At 42.8% G+C, this 18,682-nt stretch overlaps 3 protein-coding genes across 3 annotated transcripts; all 3 read left to right on the forward strand.

Moving 5' to 3' along the window:
• Positions 1–1,259: 1,259 nt before the first annotated feature.
• On the forward strand, positions 1,260–2,391 carry LOC4352565 (CASP-like protein 4C1). Its single transcript, NM_001423587.1, has 2 exons — positions 1,260–1,617; positions 1,737–2,391. Exons 1-2 carry the CDS (start codon positions 1,300–1,302, stop codon positions 1,965–1,967), a joined length of 549 nt encoding a protein of 182 aa, NP_001410516.1. The 5' UTR covers positions 1,260–1,299; the 3' UTR covers positions 1,968–2,391.
• Positions 2,392–4,877: 2,486 nt separating this feature from the next.
• LOC4352566 (importin subunit beta-1) lies at positions 4,878–10,116 on the forward strand. The gene is made up of 3 exons (XM_015764405.3): positions 4,878–5,046; positions 6,423–8,849; positions 8,955–10,116. Exons 2-3 carry the CDS (start codon positions 6,430–6,432, stop codon positions 9,151–9,153), a joined length of 2,619 nt encoding a protein of 872 aa, XP_015619891.1. The 5' UTR covers positions 4,878–5,046; positions 6,423–6,429; the 3' UTR covers positions 9,154–10,116.
• Positions 10,117–12,313: 2,197 nt separating this feature from the next.
• On the forward strand, positions 12,314–13,341 carry LOC4352567 (osmotin-like protein). The gene has a single exon (XM_015763443.3). The coding sequence runs from the start codon at positions 12,352–12,354 to the stop codon at positions 13,042–13,044; it is 693 nt and encodes a 230-aa protein (XP_015618929.1). The 5' UTR covers positions 12,314–12,351; the 3' UTR covers positions 13,045–13,341.
• The last annotated feature ends 5,341 nt before the right edge of the window (positions 13,342–18,682 follow it).

Raw genomic sequence — 18,682 nt, forward strand, 5'->3', positions numbered from 1 at the left:
GAGATTCTATTGGTTGTATTTTTTTTAAGTTAAGCCTACGGAGCTATCCAAAACCTCACCTCTGGTTGTGGCTTCGCCGCTACCCTCGTCCTGATCCCCATCTCCTTATCCCGTCATGGTCAAGTTCATCTAGTTAGCATCAAACACTTCACCGAGCTAGAGAGATAGATGAGTTGACATCTAAGACTGTCACAAAATTTTCGGTTGCATGTACAAATCACCAAGTTCAAAGTCAAAAAAGCAAAAGGTCAAAAGCCAAGTTCATTTGAATTTCCACCTGGCACGCCGGTTGGGCTAGCTGGCCTTGGTAGCCACCAACCCAAGCATGCACAAACACTCCTTTAATTTGCTTTTTATCTGTCTCAAATCACGAGAATCCTCTCTCACACAATTTCACACGCTATCAATTAATCATACTATCAAGATGAAACTAGCTAATTAAGCTGTTGTGTCAACGTCGCCTCATATACCTAACAAATAAAGCCTTAATTGATTAACCGTGTAACATCTTCCTCACGCACCGATTGTCCTACACCACTCAGCCGTGGTACAGATGGCACTGATTTTTGGATGACATGGTTTTTGCTGCAAATATCATTTGGATTCGTCGAATGATAATCATGGCGATAGATTAAGACGCGATGAACCAACCAAACACAGACACACATACAAACAGCAATAATTTACCATCTCCTTCCTAAAAATGTATAACGCCGTTGATTTTTCACACAACGTTTAACAATTCGTTTTTATTTAAAATTTAGTATAAAATATGTAAAAATATAAGTTAAATTATATTTTATTTGATGATAAACGATAAAATAAACAAAATTTATACATATTTTTTTTAAAAAATATAAATGATCAGATATTATATGAAAAATAAACAGAGTTATATATTTCAAAATAGAGGGAATATATATAATATAGATTGATTTTGATGTAATTGTTTTCTGACTATATATCGTCACTTACATGTGGGCCCTCCTCGGAGGCAGAAAGAATCTGTTGACTGGTTACATCATCAGTAAGTGGTAGGAAACTATAGTACGAGTGTCACAAGCGCAAAATAGTCTACAGCTCCACATTAATGACACAATTAACACCCTCACATGTCCGTGCCTAACAGCCATCACACACGTGGCACCCTCTCTCTTTTTTGCCCTTCCCATTCTGAGGCTGCCATGTGGGCCCCACCTGCGTCGCCACGTCAGCGTGCTCGTGAACCCGAGGGCCGAGGCGGCGACCTATATAATTTCAGGTGGTGGAGAAGGTGTGCGAGAGTGTGGGTCGGTCGCGATGCCGTCGTCGTCATCGCCGGCGGCGGCGGCGGCGGGGGAGGGATCAGGCAGGAAGAAGGCGGCGGGGCGCCGGCTGGCCGGCGTGATGCTGCTGCTCCGGCTGGCGTCGCTGTGCTTCGCGGTGGCCGCGGCCGCGTTCGCCGCGACGGACGGCGCTGCGCTCCGGGCCGCGCCGTTCAGGTTCCTGCTCGCTGCGAACGCCATCGTGGCGGTTTACTCGGCGTTCGAGGTCGCCGCGGCGGCGTGGGAGGTGGCCGGCGGCGCCACGCTCCTTCCCGAGGCCATGCAGCTCTGGTTCGACTTCGGCCACGACCAAGTAGGTGTCTCTTCTTCTTCTTCTTCTTCTTCTTCTTCTTCTTCTTCTTCTTCTCCGGTAGCTAGCTAGCTAGCTCGCAATCGCCATGGAATTGATGAACTGGATGTGCGCGCGTGCAGGGGTTCGGGTACATGGCGCTGGCGGCTGCGGCGGCGGCGGCGCGGGAGGCGGCGACGTGCGGATCACACGGCGGCGGCACGGCGTGCGTGCAGGGGGACATCGCGGTGGGGCTCGGGTTCGCGGGGTTCGCGGCGGTGGCGGCGGCGGCGGCGGCGTCGGGGTACCGCCTCGCCTGCTTCCTCGCCACCGGCTCGCGCTCGCCGGCCTCACCGTCCTCCTCCCCCTACTGACCAATTCAGTGTACTCCGGTCGCCGGAACAAACACCTCTCGGGCATGAAAATCTGCAGTGTCATGCTCGCCTCGAGCTAGCTAAGCTAGCTTGGACCTTGGATAGCTCTAGCTGCTTAATTAATTAGCGGCCTAGCCTTAATTAATTACAGTATGTGTTAAGCTGCATGCAAATCGATTAGATATATAGTATCAGAGTGCTATGTGTATTTTGTGTGAGTGCTGCTGTTGCAAGTTGCACGAGAAGAGAACTAGCAAAAGAAATCGAAGAAAATGAGAAGCTTATTAATTAATTATATTATATGCAGCAATCTCAAACAAAACGACCGATATCATCAATTCGATTTATACGTGTGTAACGGTGTGCGCGCATGTGTAATTATAAGAATGAGTAAAGTGTATGAAAGGATATTCAACTTGTTTAATTAGGTGTGTCATATTGGTCACCTACTTTTAAAATACGTATTAATGTGAGTTTGAGTGAGTTCTATTCTTGTCTAAGGCTAAGTACACCTCCCTTGTTTTTCACACATACGCTTTCTGATACATTTTTTTAAAAAATAATATATAAAATTTGCTTTAAAATACCATATTAATCCATTTATCAGAAAAAAAAATAAATATTTAATTAATTATATGCTAATGACTCGCTCTCTTTTGTATGCGCGAGGAATTAGTTCTCAACTTCACCATTTGAACACAAACTAACCATTCACACGAGTATATCTTACACATGGCATGCTACCTATGATTGCAAGATATACTCATGCACACATTACAAAGTGATTGCAAGATCTAACAATGTAATTGAGTGGAATAAAAACATGGAGGAGATGAAAGCTGCTAGGGTTTGATGGTAAGGGAGAGAGGGTGGATAACTAAAACTCATCAAAACTGACTTGGTTTCACTAATCTTGTGTATTGCTAATTGTTAGTATCATGAGAAAAGGAAAAATACACAGGGGATTTTCTGTACATTTCTAGCTAGATGTGATTTTTTTTTCAATCCTACGTAACTTGTCATGTGTACAAGGTACTCCCTCCGCTTCACAACATAATTTATTCTAGCATTTCCCACATTCATATTGATGTTAATGAATCTAGATCTAGATTCATTAACATCAATATGAATGTGGGAAATGCTAAAATGAATTATATAGATTCATTAACATCAATATGAATGTGGGAAATGCTAGAATGAATTACATTGTGAAACGGAGAAAGTATGTTTTCTATATATAGTTAGATAGGTAAATGACTAACTTAATTCACATTACTGATCTAAACATGTATCTTTAAAGAAAAATGACCTATGTCACACCTAAATAAGTTGAATGATCTACTCTGTAAAAATCATAAAAGAGAAAAGAAAAGGTAAAAATGCTCGTAAAATGGCCGTCGACGACGAACTGGACATACGGACGGGCGGGGCGTGTGCGACTGCAAAGTGCAACAAAAATTGCGGCCCGGCCAGGCATGTGGGGTGGGCTGGGCTTTCGGCCCATGTTAATATGGGCCGAAGTGGGCCAGGTTTGATGGGCTGGAGCGACATAAAGGTTTGATGGCCTAGCTGGAAACGCGGTTTGAGCTGCTGCACTTGTTTCGGGCGATTCTTCCTCGTTGGAACAAAAAAAAAAAAGAAAAAAGAAAAAAAGAGAGAAGCCCGGAAACCGTCCAAGTCCATGCTCCGTCACGCACGGCTGGATCATGGAGCGCGGCTAGAATTATTGGTCATGGGTTCCTCATAAGTTTTAAATTTTGTATTAAAGTAGATGGTCGATTTATTCTTTAATTTCTGTCTCTTTTATATTAGTGCCGAGCACGGTATTGCAAGATCAACTATTCACTCAATAATTATAGACATTAAGATTTTAAAAATGATGTGAACTAAAAATACGGTGACAATAGCATTTCAAAGTATACAAAATTATGGGGAGGTTAGTCCTTACTTGCCTCCTCTGTCTTGGAAAAATAATCCAATATCATATTTTTATGTATATTTTTATTATTTGAGTTATTTTGAAATATAAAGAATATTGTTTTGTCCATTGCGAAGTAGTCTACTAGTCTTATTTTTTTACTTATCCATTAAGATTTCACCTGACATGACATCTCGAGTGGGTAAAACAATTTAAGCACTCAAAATAGACAATTTTGAAAGTTAGAGACTAAATCAATACTTCATTCGTCCCATGATATTTTTTTTCTAGCATTTAAAAGTTGTCCCAAAATAGTTGTCATTTTAAAGTACTAATTGTCACATCAACCATCTCCAATTTAAATTTCTCCCCATTCTACCTCCAACCAACATCCCACATCGAACCATGCATTATTTATGAAAGGTAATTATAGTCCTTTTCTTATAACATTAATATATGCTAAACAATCTAGAATGACAAGTATTCTGGGACAGAGGTAATATTCACCCAAAAAATAAAAAAATAATTAGACATTCTCCTTGATTTTTTTTAGATAATGATTCTCCTCGTATTTGAGAAATTTAAACATATGAAAAAGAAAATTTAGACATATCAATGAAATGCTGTTGATCAAGTTTCTAAAAAACAGATAAAAATTTATCAAAAGGCAAAGCAGTAACCGATGGAAACTGCAGTTAAAATCCGACTTGACTGCTATAAACTGATGACTCGTCGAAAAGCAAAAACTCGGTAGCGTCCAATTCCAAACAAACCCAAAAAACCAAACGAGAAGGAAAAAAAAACCGCCCACCCAATCGAAAACCCTCCTCCCAACCACCCACGCCGTCCGATCCCCATCCGACGGCTCACATCCCCCCAACCCCCGCGCCGTGACGTGGCCCCCACCACACCAAGATGCCACCTTTTTTTCCCTTTTCTTTTTCCCCGCATTATTTGATTTCCTCTCTCTCTCTCTCTCTCTCTCCTCTCTCGCTTCCTCCTCCTCCTCTTCGCCGCCGCCGCCGCGCGCCGCCGATCGGGCCAGCGGCAGGGGGGCCACCCGCGCGCGGAGAAGGAGGCTCCGGCTGTCGACGTCTGCTGCGGCGGGCGCGCGGCTTCACCGCTGCGGTTTCTCTCTCCCCCCGCACACCCCCCCGCGACGTAAGTGAGGTCAAAACCCTAGTCTCCTCCTCCATCTCCGTCCCGCGGCTGGATCTGGGGCCCGGTCCCGATCTGATCGGGATCTTCGGCTCCGATCTCCGTCCCGCGGTTTGCCCGCCTCCCGATTCGTCGGTGGATTTGGGTGGGGGGCGCGCGCGCGCTTTGCTCGGTTTTTTTGTGTGACTATGCGATCGGTTTCGGGAGCGGGGTTGCTAGATCTGAGCGGAGTACTCGTGTGAGAGCTCGTGTAGTTGGCGATTCCTCCGCGTGGGAAGCTTAGATTCGTTGTGTGGTCTAGTCGCGTCTCGCAGATTCGATCGAACGCTACGATGAATTCGTGTTTCTGGTGTTCCTTTTACGGATGGAATTGGTCGAAGTGTTTCTGGCTATGAACTGCTTCGTGCCAAAATTCCTGCCTCTATTTAGCTGTACTTTGAACTGTGTGTGTAGCTCTAGCAGTCTAGCCCCCTAGAACTCGTTCATTCATTCATGCTGTTACCTTTTCAGTAAGAGCTAAAGCTAATTCCTAAATTTGTCCGGGGACCAAGCTAGTCCTTTTTTATGCTGCAGCTCCTATTTTCATAGCTTCCAGCTGATTCCTGCTAGTATAATACTATAATTTATAATATGAATATGCCATGGACTGTTTTATTGTGGCCGGCTGTTTTCGTCTGCACAAGTATTGTGTCTCACTGCTTTCCTGTCTTTCCTCTGTTGATTTTATTGTTCTATGTTATATTGGAATCTAGTAAGCTAACACAGTACACCGACTTTTTTATAATAGAATATTGTATATAGGATGAGGTCATATCGATGAATGATTAACCCCTTAGTGTTTTTATGCTGGTATTTGTGATACATCATACATGGTCTTGTAAAGCTCATTAGCTTTTGTGCCAATCGAATGCTTCGAAGTTGTATCACATCGTCTTATTTCTACAGTATGTTGTTTAGTTATTGGCGTATTTTTTATTTTCTGGTCCAGCAATTTATCGGCATATTCTTATCTATTGTACTGTCTATATATACTTCATTTCTTGCATGTTTATTGTTTTATCTTATTAATGAACTAGCATCTTGTGGTTTATTTTCTCATGTTGCCTGCTGTACCAGATGATTTTTTTCTCCTTATGAATTGGCATGCTTAAAGTATATCTACTAAGTGTAATTCTGGATATATGCGTATCTTGTTAACTTTGCATTATAGAGGAACATAGTGCAGCTTGTGTGGCTTTGCAGTTGGTATTCTAGATGATTTTACTATGTGTTGGTCTTGTTTATTTTGCATCTCTGCGAAGCTATACATGTTAGATATGTGTAATACTTTTTTGCCATGAGCCATGATTGTTTATCTAATTCCTTTTTTGGGGTCTCAGAGTCAATATGTCACTGGATATTACTCAAGTTCTCTTGAGTGCACAATCTCCTGATGGCGCGACTAGGAAGCTTGCTGAAGAAAGCCTTAAGCAGTTCCAGGAGCAAAACCTCCCAGGTTTCTTGTTCTCCCTCTCAAATGAGTTGGCCAATGAGGAGAAACCTGAGGAAAGCCGGAGGTTGGCTGGCTTGATTCTCAAGAATGCACTGGATGCCAAGGAGCAGCACAGGAAGAATGAGCTTTTCCAGAGATGGCTGGCACTAGATGTTGGCGTTAAGGCACAGATTAAAGGATTTCTTTTGCAAACTCTCTCATCTCCTGTTGCAAGTGCCAGATCTACCTCTTCTCAAGTTATCGCAAAGGTTGCTGGAATTGAGATTCCACAGAAGCAATGGCCTGAACTTATTGCGTCGTTGCTCTCAAACATACATCAGGTCCAGCCAAATGTCAAGCAAGCGACGCTTGAGACACTTGGCTACTTATGTGAAGAAGTTTCTCCAGAAGCTGTTGACCAAGACCAAGTCAATAAAATTCTTACTGCTGTTGTTCAGGGTATGAATGCTTCTGAAGGGAATTCTGATGTGAGGCTTGCAGCAACACGGGCATTGTATAATGCATTGGGCTTTGCTCAGGTTAACTTCTCCAACGACATGGAACGTGATTATATCATGAGAGTTGTTTGTGAAGCAACTCAGTCCACTGATGTGAAGATAAGGCAGGCTGCCTTCGAGTGCTTGGTGGCTATCTCATCCACTTATTATGACAAGCTGGCTACGTACATGCAGGACATATTTAATATTACTGCTAAGGCTGTTAGGGGAGATGAGGAGTCAGTTGCACTCCAGGCCATTGAATTTTGGAGCTCCATATGTGATGAGGAAATTGACATTTTGGATGAGTACAGTAGTGAGTTTACAGCTGACTCTGATGTTCCTTGCTACTATTTTATCAAGCAAGCACTTCCTGCCTTAGTGCCAATGCTGCTAGAGACCCTCCTCAAGCAGGAGGAAGACCAAGACTTGGATGAAGGTGCTTGGAATCTTGCAATGGCTGGGGGTACTTGTTTGGGCCTTGTGGCGAGAACTGTTGGGGATGATATTGTACCTCTTGTGATGCCTTTTGTTGAGGAGAACATAACAAAGCCTGATTGGAGGCACAGGGAGGCTGCAACATATGCTTTCGGTTCCATTTTGGAGGGCCCATCAGCTGATAAACTTGCTCCTCTTGTTAATGTCGCATTGAATTTTATGTTGTCTGCACTGGTGAATGACCCAAGTAACCATGTGAAGGACACAACTGCTTGGACCCTTGGAAGAATATTTGAGTTTCTTCATGGTTCTGCACTTGAAACTGCTCCTATTATCACATCTGAGAACTGTCAGCAAATACTTACCGTGCTTCTTCAAAGCATGAAGGATGTCCCAAATGTGGCAGAGAAGGCATGCGGAGCACTCTATTTCCTTGCTCAAGGCTATGTGGATGCAGGATCCGCTTCGCCGCTAACTCCCTTCTTCCAAGATATTATTCAGAGCCTTCTCTTTGTTACTCATAGGGAAGATGCTGGAGAATCCAGATTGCGTACTGCAGCTTATGAAACTCTAAATGAAGTTGTCAGATGCTCCATTGAAGAAACAGGCCCTATTGTTATGCAGTTGGTACCTGTGATCATGATGGAGCTCCATCAGACACTTGAGGCAGGAAAGTTATCAACTGATGAGAGGGAGAAGCGGAGCGAACTGCAGGGCCTTCTCTGTGGTTGTTTGCAGGTCATAATCCAGAAGTTGGGAGCGATGGAGTCAACAAAATATTCCTTCTTGCAATATGCCGATCAAATGATGGAACTGTTTTTGAGAGTTTTTGCCTGTCGAAACGCCACTGTGCATGAGGAGGCTATGCTTGCTATTGGTGCATTGGCATATGCGGCAGGTCCAAACTTTTCGAAGTACATGCCTCAGTTTTATCAGTATTTGGAGATGGGACTACAGAACTTTGAGGAGTATCAGGTCTGTGCCATTACCGTGGGTGTTGTGGGTGATTTGTGCAGGGCACTGGAGGACAAAATTCTGCCTTACTGTGATGGAATCATGACCCAACTCCTGAAGGACTTGTCGAGCAATCAGTTGCATAGATCTGTAAAGCCACCTATATTCTCATGCTTTGGCGATATTGCACTGGCAATTGGGGAGAACTTTGAGAAGTATTTGATATATGCCATGCCCATGCTACAAAGTGCAGCAGATTTGTCGGCGCATGCTGCTGCAGCTGATGATGAAATGCTCGATTACACCAACCAATTAAGGAATGGAATACTGGAAGCATACTCTGGTATTCTTCAAGGATTTAAGAGCTCCCCTAAGACACAATTACTGATGCAGTATGCTCCCAATATTCTTAATTTCCTTGATGCTCTTTACAATGGGAAGGATATGTAAGTCTTTAACTTTATATTTTGCTTCGCTGCAATCCTCATTATTAACATCGATTTTTTTAGTTAACTACCAAAATCTAAATCGATGTCATATATGCTTTTCAGGGATGATACTGTGATGAAGACTGCGATAGGTGTACTGGGAGATCTCGCGGACACGTTGGGTGTCCATGCTGGCCCTTTGATCAATCAATCTATCTCAAGCAAGAAATTTTTGGAGGAGTGCTTAGCATCTGATGATCCACTGGTCAAAGAGTCAGCTGATTGGGCAAGGGTTGCAATCAGCCGTGCGGTTTCAGGTTGAGGTCACATTGGTCTCGAGTCTGCACATGCATCATTCCACTTGTCATGTCCGGGTCTTGGTTGCATCATGTCTAGACCTGCTCTTTGGAGAAGTCAACCCATCCTTACAGCAGAGTCGGAGGTCCTCACTAACTCATGCATCAATACATGTGTCAGCCTGTCCTTATCACTTCTGCAGAAGAGAGGGTTAAGTTGGCTGCCTGCTAACTTTGCTTAAGGCATCTAGAACCTTCATTTCTTACTGGAGGTGAGATGAGCTTCTACAGTTGCCTGGCATCCCGATTGTTCATCGGCATGGCTTGGCATGCGTAGGGTCTGGGTGCTATCGTTTTCCATTGCATTCATTGCATGCATCGAACTTTGGTCGGATGGTCACTCGATACATGGTCCAGTTGCTTATGTTTCAATTAAGCAAAAAGAGGGCTCGAATGCATTGTCACAGGATTATTTTGTATTAGCTCAGGGCGACAAAGTTCATTATGTCGGACCTGAGCGTTCTGTCCCTCCCTTAGCTGGTAGCTTTTCTTTAATTTCCTAGCATTTTCTTCACTTGCATTGTCTTGCATTCATTCTTGGTCTGTTTTGTAAGAGTTCACCTTTTATCAAAACTTCGGTCCAGTCCGGTCCGGTACAGCACGCCGTTGTACAAGTCCTCGCGTGCATCGGTTTTATTTCCTGGTGTATCGGAGCAGCAGGCATTTGTACTTTCTTTCTTTTTTTTTGGGTTACTATCCTCTGCTCCATTTCAGTTTCCTTGAAGAAGCTGGGCTGCTGAAAAACAAAAACAATTATAGGTCTTGGAGTGGTTTTTTTGGGAGGCGGTTGGCCGAGTTGAATTTGTTTACAAAAATTGTATTATTCTATGGAGCTCTGCCTCCTCTCTCCCCCCATGTGTCATATAATTTGCTGGCATATTATGAGAATATGGTGAAATGCGTTGAAATGATATGGTGTTTTGCTTGCATGGTATGCTCGTATGGTTTGATTCGGTAAGAGTTTGGTGCCCAGTCCCTCTGTGGCTGTATATACAGTTATTACTGCCTAGTGTAAAGTTTCGAAATTGAATGATGAATTTGATTCATTTGTTAATTTTCTGTTTATCCGAGTGGTGAAGTTGCCTCAGGTTTGCTGGTTGGCAAAACTACAGACGCGTTGGCCGATTTGTTCGATTTGCAGAAATGGATGTGTGCATTAGTAGCAGTAGTGCGCTACGTTTAGCACACGTAGCAGTGCGAACTGCAAACCCAGCGAAGTTTCCTCTCGACGCGGTTGCCATCGATCATCAAATCGGTCGTTTGTTTCTGTTCTTTCTTTGCACTTGCACTGCCACTGCGGGATGCGTATTATTTGGCTGCCACATGCAAGTTCAGACTTCTTGATTCCACTGCGGTCAGATTCGGTAAGTTTTCAAGAGGAAGTTATCTGAAGCTAAACCGATTTGAACATCTACAAATGTCAGTGATCGGAGCCATCCCTCTCTACAAAGGTATAATGCATTAGTGATCGGAGCCATCCCTCTCTACATAGATATAATGTATTATGGGCCGTTCTGGATTGAAGCCTAAACGTGCCCTACCAATATTTTTGATAGCTTGAAGAGTAGGCACGGTTGTTTAGTTTGAAGCCAAATAATTAACATTGCCAATGTTCAATTTGGCAATTTCTAAATTCTAATCAAAGTTTTGGCTTCTAATTTGTATGAAACCAAATACAACTTTACCCTACCAAAGAAATGTTAGTGCTAAAATTTGCTCAGGTTTTGGCACTACCAATATTTTGATTGGGCATTGTTATAACTGTTTGTATATACTTGTATGGACAATGTTTTAGGAAGAAGCTAAGCTAAAAGAACATGTGGTTCCAAGTATTAATATTCTTTCCTATCACTCTTCCTCTCTCTCTCAGGGTACTAGCAGTACCATGAAGGATATGAATGGAAGTACCTTCTGAGTTCTGATGTATTCTAGTTTTAAAATAAATTAAATACCTAATATGAACTTAAAAAAAACAAATTCCTGTCATACATCACTACCTATATATACTTATGTTCATTTTGCAATTCTATTCGAATAGCCCAATATGCTTTTATTTTTGCATGAATCATAGGCTTGGCGATAACACTAGAATGGGAAGTGGAAGTTAGATGAGAGTAAGACAGCTTCCTTATGAAACCACATGATTTTATATGTGGGTGAGCCTTTGAGAGTGTTTTTTTTTCTCTCTTTTCCCTCATGTCACGTCGCATTAGTCTGATTTTGAATTCTGAAGACATGTTCTTTATTTGCTCCAACGTAATTTGTTCCAAGTGTCTCTGCTCTTCAGGAACAATCACATAGCTTTAGAAATACAGCTTCAGTTCCAGATTCTGACCAGCCAGCTGATATGATTTGTTTGATAATGCCCTCTGTTATTAAGGATGATTCTTGGTTCAGACTGGAGAATTCAAATTACAAAAAGGTTCAGATTGCTTTGAGAGGTACTAGTACAGCATTTTAGCATAGATAAAAATGAGAGAAATTAACCGAGATAGACTTCAGGAGTTCAGGGGCAATAAATGAAACACTTCTTCCATCCAACCCATTGCATGGTGTATTTTCCATATGCCAGATGCAGTTTGGTTGTCACTTAATTCCTGCCTCCCCATTTCATTGTAAAACAAAACTATTTCAAATTTGATTTTTAAAAATAGTTTTGGATAGATATCTTACTTGGCCTTTTAGCAAACATGAAAAGAGAGACAATGGAAGTGCGGAAAAGAGCACCTAAAATTAATCCTAAAATCAAAATCAACCTTAATGTAGTTTGAACATAACTATCTAATTTCTAAGGCAGTTTTTTTTAACAGAAACAATCAATATAAATCTCTTCCTTATAATTATAATGAAACTCAATCCATCCTTTACATCAGAGATATATGTACCCAACCAAAGTAGGAGTAACCAACTAGTTTAATCCCTACAAGGCTACCAACTCAAATTAGCCCCCTCTAAAAAACCCCCCTCAAATTAGCCCCTAATTTGTCTATCTTAGAAGAAAAATCCAAAGGGTTAAAGTCCCAATCTTCTCAAATAAGATTCAATCCTATCCTAGGATTAGCCTAAACTTCATTTCTTTAATCCAAACTTCGCCTATAAAAGCAGCTCGTCTCATCACTCAAACTCACACACTCCAAGCAAGAACTCAGCTTAGCTAGCTAGCAATGGCCAGCGCCCTCGCCTTCGTCGCCGTCCTCCTCGCCGCCGCCGCCGCGGCGACCTCGCCGGCGGCGGTGGCGGCCACCACGCTGACCATCCAGAACCTGTGCCCGCACCCGGTGTGGCCGCTCGTCACCCCCACCTCCGGCCAACCCATCTCCGACAACACCGCGCGCCTCGACCCCAACTCCCTCATCTCCCTCGCCTTCCCGCCCACGCCGTGGTCCGGCCGCGTCGCCGCGCGCACCGGCTGCGACGCGGCGGCGTCGCCGCCGGCCGGGTGCGAGACCGGCGCCTCGCCGCCGTCCACCGTGGCGCAGCTGAGCGTCCACGGCGGCGGCGACGTCGCGACGTACAGCGTCAGCCTCGTGGACGGCTTCAACGTGCCCGTGGTCGTCAGCCCGCAGGCCGTCGGCGGCGGCCAGTGCCCCGCCCTCGGCTGCGTCGTCGACCTCAACTGCGACTGCCCGCTGGGGCAGCGGTTCTCCGACGGCGCCGCCTGCCGCGGCCCGCCGGAGTACTTCAAGGGCCGGTGCCCGCAGACGAGGACGACGCCGGGCGACGTCGAGCCCGTGCCGCAGAGCTGCCGCTCCCCCGGCGAGCTCAAGGTCATCTTCTGCCCGCCCACCATGCTCACCGCCGCCGCCGCCGCCGCCGCCAGCGACATGCTCATCCGTACCGTCGTCGCCTCCAGCTAGATCGCTCGCTTCGCCGGCGAGACGACGGCGAGAAGAGAAATCCCGTGCCTAATGCTGACGCATGCATGGGCTTAATAATAAATTAATTAATCAATTAAGCTGTGGCTTTGAGCATGTTAATTACTACTTAATTAATCTTAATTAGCATCGATCTGTGGCTGTGGAGATGTAATTAGCTCGAGCTTTGGCTTGGAGCATACTTGGTGTTCGTCTGTGTTGTTTTTCGATGTGCTACGCCATTAGCAATGGCTAGCAAAAAATAATCAATCAGTATGAAATTTCTCGTGTTGTGATGAATTTACATGGTGTATTTAATTCGTTATTTACCATAAATTTCATCATATATATTATCTAGAAAGTAATTTGTTATATATATAGAGCTGATAATTAAGTAAAAACATTCTGTGTTATCGTCCCTGCTCCGCGTTAATTAACGCAAAATAGACAAGTTATATACTACTCTATACTTAATATAACTTCTGTGAAATTTCTACGCTTTCATTGATAAATACATTTTTCTACGCTTCATTTTTTTTTTCTGAAGCTGAGGAGGCTAGTCCTCATTCCATGAGAGAGAAACAACAGCGACTACAGTTGATCAATCCAGGTAGTCCGCAAATTATACTTTCAAAAACTGAATAATGAAGGACGCAAATTCGAAAATCCAATCTAGCTAGTAGAAAAGTTCAAACACGGCCTCAAATCCAAATTAAAAGTTCATGCACGAGCGGCTGATGCGCGTACCGTGTGCGAATTCAATCGATCAATACGAATGGTTCTATTTTTATGACGACTAAACATAAATATGACTTTATTTAACTTTTGACATGCATATATACCTTGCTTCTTTGCAGAGAAAAGTGCCTTGCATTGGCTAACTAAAGGCAAAGTTGAAATTTGGGGATTTAGCTCGATATGTCATCATCATTAGCTGAATTATAGTACGAACTTGTCTAGGAAATCGGGCAAAGCCGGTAAAGTAAAAGGAGCTCATCAAGTTGAGAGTACCAGACAAATTGATTGTGTTTCAAATTCGAATCTGTTCCGGAATCAGGAACATTCAATAAACCACAGCTGGGTTTTCGTTTTCTGCGAGTTAATCTTAACTAATTAAAAGATTCGTATTTTTCCAATCGTCACCTCGTCCGTGCGCTGTTTTTTCGTCCGTGCCCCCCCCCCCCCCCCCCCCAAATCATCCGCCCCCAAAATCTCATCCGGAATTCCATCATACAAATTGAATCGGACGGGGAATACTGAAACATATACACACAACCAAAATCCCATCCGGAATTCCATCATACAAATTGAATAGGAGAGGGAAAACTGAAACATATACACACAAATTTTATCCAAATCCTAGAGAAAACATTACTACAAGAACACAAATAAAAAAACCAAACCGGAAGGGGAGGGTGCCGCCGCCACTGCCGAACCGCAGCCGCCTCCCACTGGATCCGGCGGAGGGGAGGGCGCCGCCGCCGCTGGGACGCCGGGTTGCCACCGCCTCCCCTCCCCTCCCCTCCCGCTGGATCCGAACGCCGGGCCACCACCATCTCACCGCCGCCTCCCCTCTCACTGGATCCGGCGGAGGGGAGGGCGCCGCCCCACCACCACCGTCTCCCCTCCCGTCCCTCCGGGAAACCGGGCCGCCGCCGCCTCCCCTCCCACTGGATCCGGCGGAGGGGAGGGCACCACTACCACCACACATGAGACAGAGAGGAAGAGGGTGCTGCTGGCCATGGGGAAGGAGCCATGGAGGGGGAGGGGACGGAGAAAGAGGGTGCTGGGAAGGAGCCATGGAGGGGGGGAGGGGACGGAGGAAGAGGGTGCTGGGAAGGAGCCATGGGAGGGGGAGGGGGACGGCGTGCGTAGAGGGTGAGGGGAGGGGGAAGGGGTCGCCAGATGAGAAGGAGATAGGGGTAGGCGGAGAAGAGAAAAAAAAGAGGCGGGCGGAAGTAACGAGGCGCGCCGCTCTCTCGCTCTCCGCTCGTGTCCACCGTCACGCTCGTATGGGCAATTTTTTTTAAAAAAAAAGGCAGAGCAAGCAATTAATACATGATTAATTAATTATTAATTATTATAAATTTGAAAAATGGGTTCCTTTGAATTTTTTAAATAACTTTTATATATTATTTTTCAAAAAATACACCGTTTAGTAGTTTGGAAATGTGTTAACGAAAAACAAAAAAGTTCAAGTTTAGAGTTGGAGTTTAGAAGGGGGCCTTAAACGTAACAATCAGATTTCATCCATCGTGGTGCGTCATCACCACTTCAGCCTGAGAGGATCGGGAGTTAGGACAGGAAAAACTGAAATAGGGTTAGGGTTTTGGTACCGGCCGTTTTAATGGATTCTGAACCGATCCGAACCGTCCATCAAAACGAGTGGCTCGGATCAATCCCGCATCGAGCTGGCCTCCATCTCTGCGCTGCAGCACTACTGGGCCGCACGCAGCACATGAAGCACTAACAGCGTGTGATTGAGTTGTTGGGCCACATTTGGTATGGTTAGTCTTTTTTTAAAGCAGCAAGTCCACTTTGTCTCTCTCAAATATATCTCCAATCTAATTTTCATAGAAAAACTAAAAATAAAAATTACCTGACAAAATACAATTACCCAACAAGAGGAAGTTAGTCTTTTTTTAATTGCGATAAAACCTTAGTTGATGTTGAAATATATTGTTTTCAACATGTTGTTTATTGGCAAATTTATATCAAGAATGCCTTACTCTAAAAGGACTCATATCACAAATTAAATCCTAAAAATATTTATTGTGATTTTAATTGAAATTACTCCGTAGCAACGCACTATTGAATAATAATTTATTATGAGCTATATTTCCCTCTATCATTTGAGACTTTTTCTAGCGAGATAAAAGTACCAAAGCAGTGTAAAAAAATTTCAGTTACAAACAAATATTTTTAGTTTTAATACACCACAGCGAAGCACGGGCATGTTGCTAGTTACTTAAATTTCCCACAAAACCATTTTGCTTCACTTGAAAAATTTTCAATTCTGTTTATTTAACTTCTATTTTTTTGAAGGTACTAATAAACCATCGGATATGCTTGGTAGGCTCTGCCTATTTATTTCAAAAGTATTTCTTGGGTGTCAGGTGCTTTATAGGTTTGGGGTAAAATAGCATGCATAATCACTGTACTAATCATGATTCCAGTGGTTAAAGCCGAGGAATCTGTACTACAAAGAAAAATCTACAAAAGTTTAAAGATAAAGACCAATTCCTCTGCCTTATTCTCTGCTTTTTCGCCGTAAGAATGAACATTTTAGTTTGGCGGTTTTCGCTCTTGAATACCACCAAAGTTTGCTTGCTCGCCCAATAATCATTGAATAGAAGCATTTTCATTGAAGGGAAAAATTACATGACAAATAGCATCAAAACTCTGTCAGTTGTTTCTACTCCTATGAGAAAATGAACAGCACTGACAGAAGCTGTAGAACAAGTGAAACTTCATTTTTGGCTGCGTTCGGGAGGAGGGCACGCACAACGAAGCATGCATTATTGCATAATTAATTAAGCATTAGCTATTTTTTAAAAAAAATAGATTAATTTGATTTTTTTTAAATAACTTTCATATAGAAATTTTTTATAAAAGACGCACTGTTTAGTAGTTTGAAAAAAATGTACGCGGAAAACGAGGGAGTAAGAACACATCCTTTGTTGTTGAAATGGCGAAGACAAGCTCTGGCAAGGCTATATTAGGGCTTAGGTCCAAAACCTGTTGGGCCACTTAAGTCCTCCTTTTCATGGGCCTCAACAAGTTCCATCCTTTTGATGGGCTGATATTTTGGGCAAAATTTTGGCACACATGGATGGGCCAGTATTGAGGCCCATCAAAAATGAATCATGATAATGTGATGACCCAGCCCAAGATGAGTTGGCCTGGCCTAACAAACATATCAGTCCTTACTGTTCAATATCAGGAGAAAAGAAAAGAACAGAAGAGATCTAAGAATAAGTTGGCCTTTACATGCATGCTGTCTTGATACGTTTGAGTCGATTTAGTGGCCAATAATGCTCAGTGGTGCATGTATGAATTAAGTTAAAACAAAAGGTAATGTGTCTATCTCAATGACAAGATTATACCTGAGTAAAATGCACGGAGGGTCATCCAATTTATTTAGGTGTGTCATATAATTTATTCTACTTGGCAAATGTTCATATAAATGTAAGTTTAGTGAGTCATTTGCCAATCTAACTATTCATCTATCCACACGAGTATGCCTTGTACAATGACATGTCACATAAGATTAAAAAAATTGCATCCAAAAATGTGTAGAAAACTCTTCGTGTATTTTTTTCCTTTCTCGCAGCACTACCAATTGGCAATACACGAAATTAGTGAAACCAAATCATTTCACTTGTGCCTAACCTAAGAAGAAAGCTTGGGAGGTCGAGCGAGCCGAGTAACCCTGCTCACTTGTCCAACGCTAGACTTAAAACTTGAAAACTGGATCTATCAAGTTTTGAATAGAAATTTCTATACAGAAAGTTATTTGAAAAGTGTATCATTCGAAGTTTGGAAGTCGTTCTCATAAAAAAAAAGGGTAAAAAATCAGTCGAGAAGCTGATTCAAACTCAGCATAAGCTCTTCCCTTATATGAAACCGTCCTCGGAGGCTACTAGCTAAGACTTCAGAAGGGACAATTTCTCCCTAATTATAATTATCTGAAGTTGGCTAAACCCAAAGTCCCTGAGCACCCCAAAGCAAAGCATTACTCCCTCTATCCCATAAAAAACCAATACTGAATATGACACATCATGTTACTACGAATCTGAATATTGTACTGGAATGCGTCACATCCAATTCTATATTCGTTTTTTTTTTGACAGAATGAGTATATCTCAGTGCCGACATGACGACAAGTAATTTCAAAAAAAAAAATGACATGAGGACAAGTGAAGTGCCACCAACCAAGGTACAGGAATACATATATCCCGCGTCCCAAGCATCTTGTAAATACGCACGTAGTAGATGTAACTAATGAAGAAATAACCGCATGTGAAGGAACATTCCCCAAGCACGAAATGGTGGTTAGATTAAAGTAATTAAGCCAAGGCGATTCCATTAAACTAAATTAATCCTTGCTTTGTCAGTTCGACCCATCCAGTTGATGGGCTCTCCAGTTTCCTATGCGAGCCCGTGCTACACCTCTGTCAGCTGATTGCCAGTCGGTGCTCAGATCTCCATGCATCCATCTTTTCACTAATTATGTATAATAAAAATTTAAAATTAATATACGGATAATGCAAAATAATTAATTCCACAGAAAATGAAATTTCCATCAGCAAAACCAAATAAAATTTAGAAACGATCGAACAGGAAAGCAAGTAGAATTACTGTATTTCACATTTGCTCCCTTCAATGGAATATATTTTGATAATATATTTGTTTTGTACTGAAAATATTACTATATTTTTTAATAAACTCAGTTAAATTTAAAAAAAATATAAAGAAAAAGGTTAAACGATTTATAATATGAAACGGATTAAGACATGAGAGAAAATACTGAAATATTCTTGCAAAACTTGTGCCTATGAACCTATCCGAAACATTAATTAAGCGCACGCAATGTGCCGACGCCGCATGCAAATTAAACGCACTAGCTAAAAAGCCACTA

Source organism: Oryza sativa, chromosome 12, assembly GCF_034140825.1.
Source record: "Oryza sativa Japonica Group chromosome 12, ASM3414082v1".
Taxonomy (NCBI): Eukaryota; Viridiplantae; Streptophyta; class Magnoliopsida; order Poales; family Poaceae; genus Oryza; species Oryza sativa.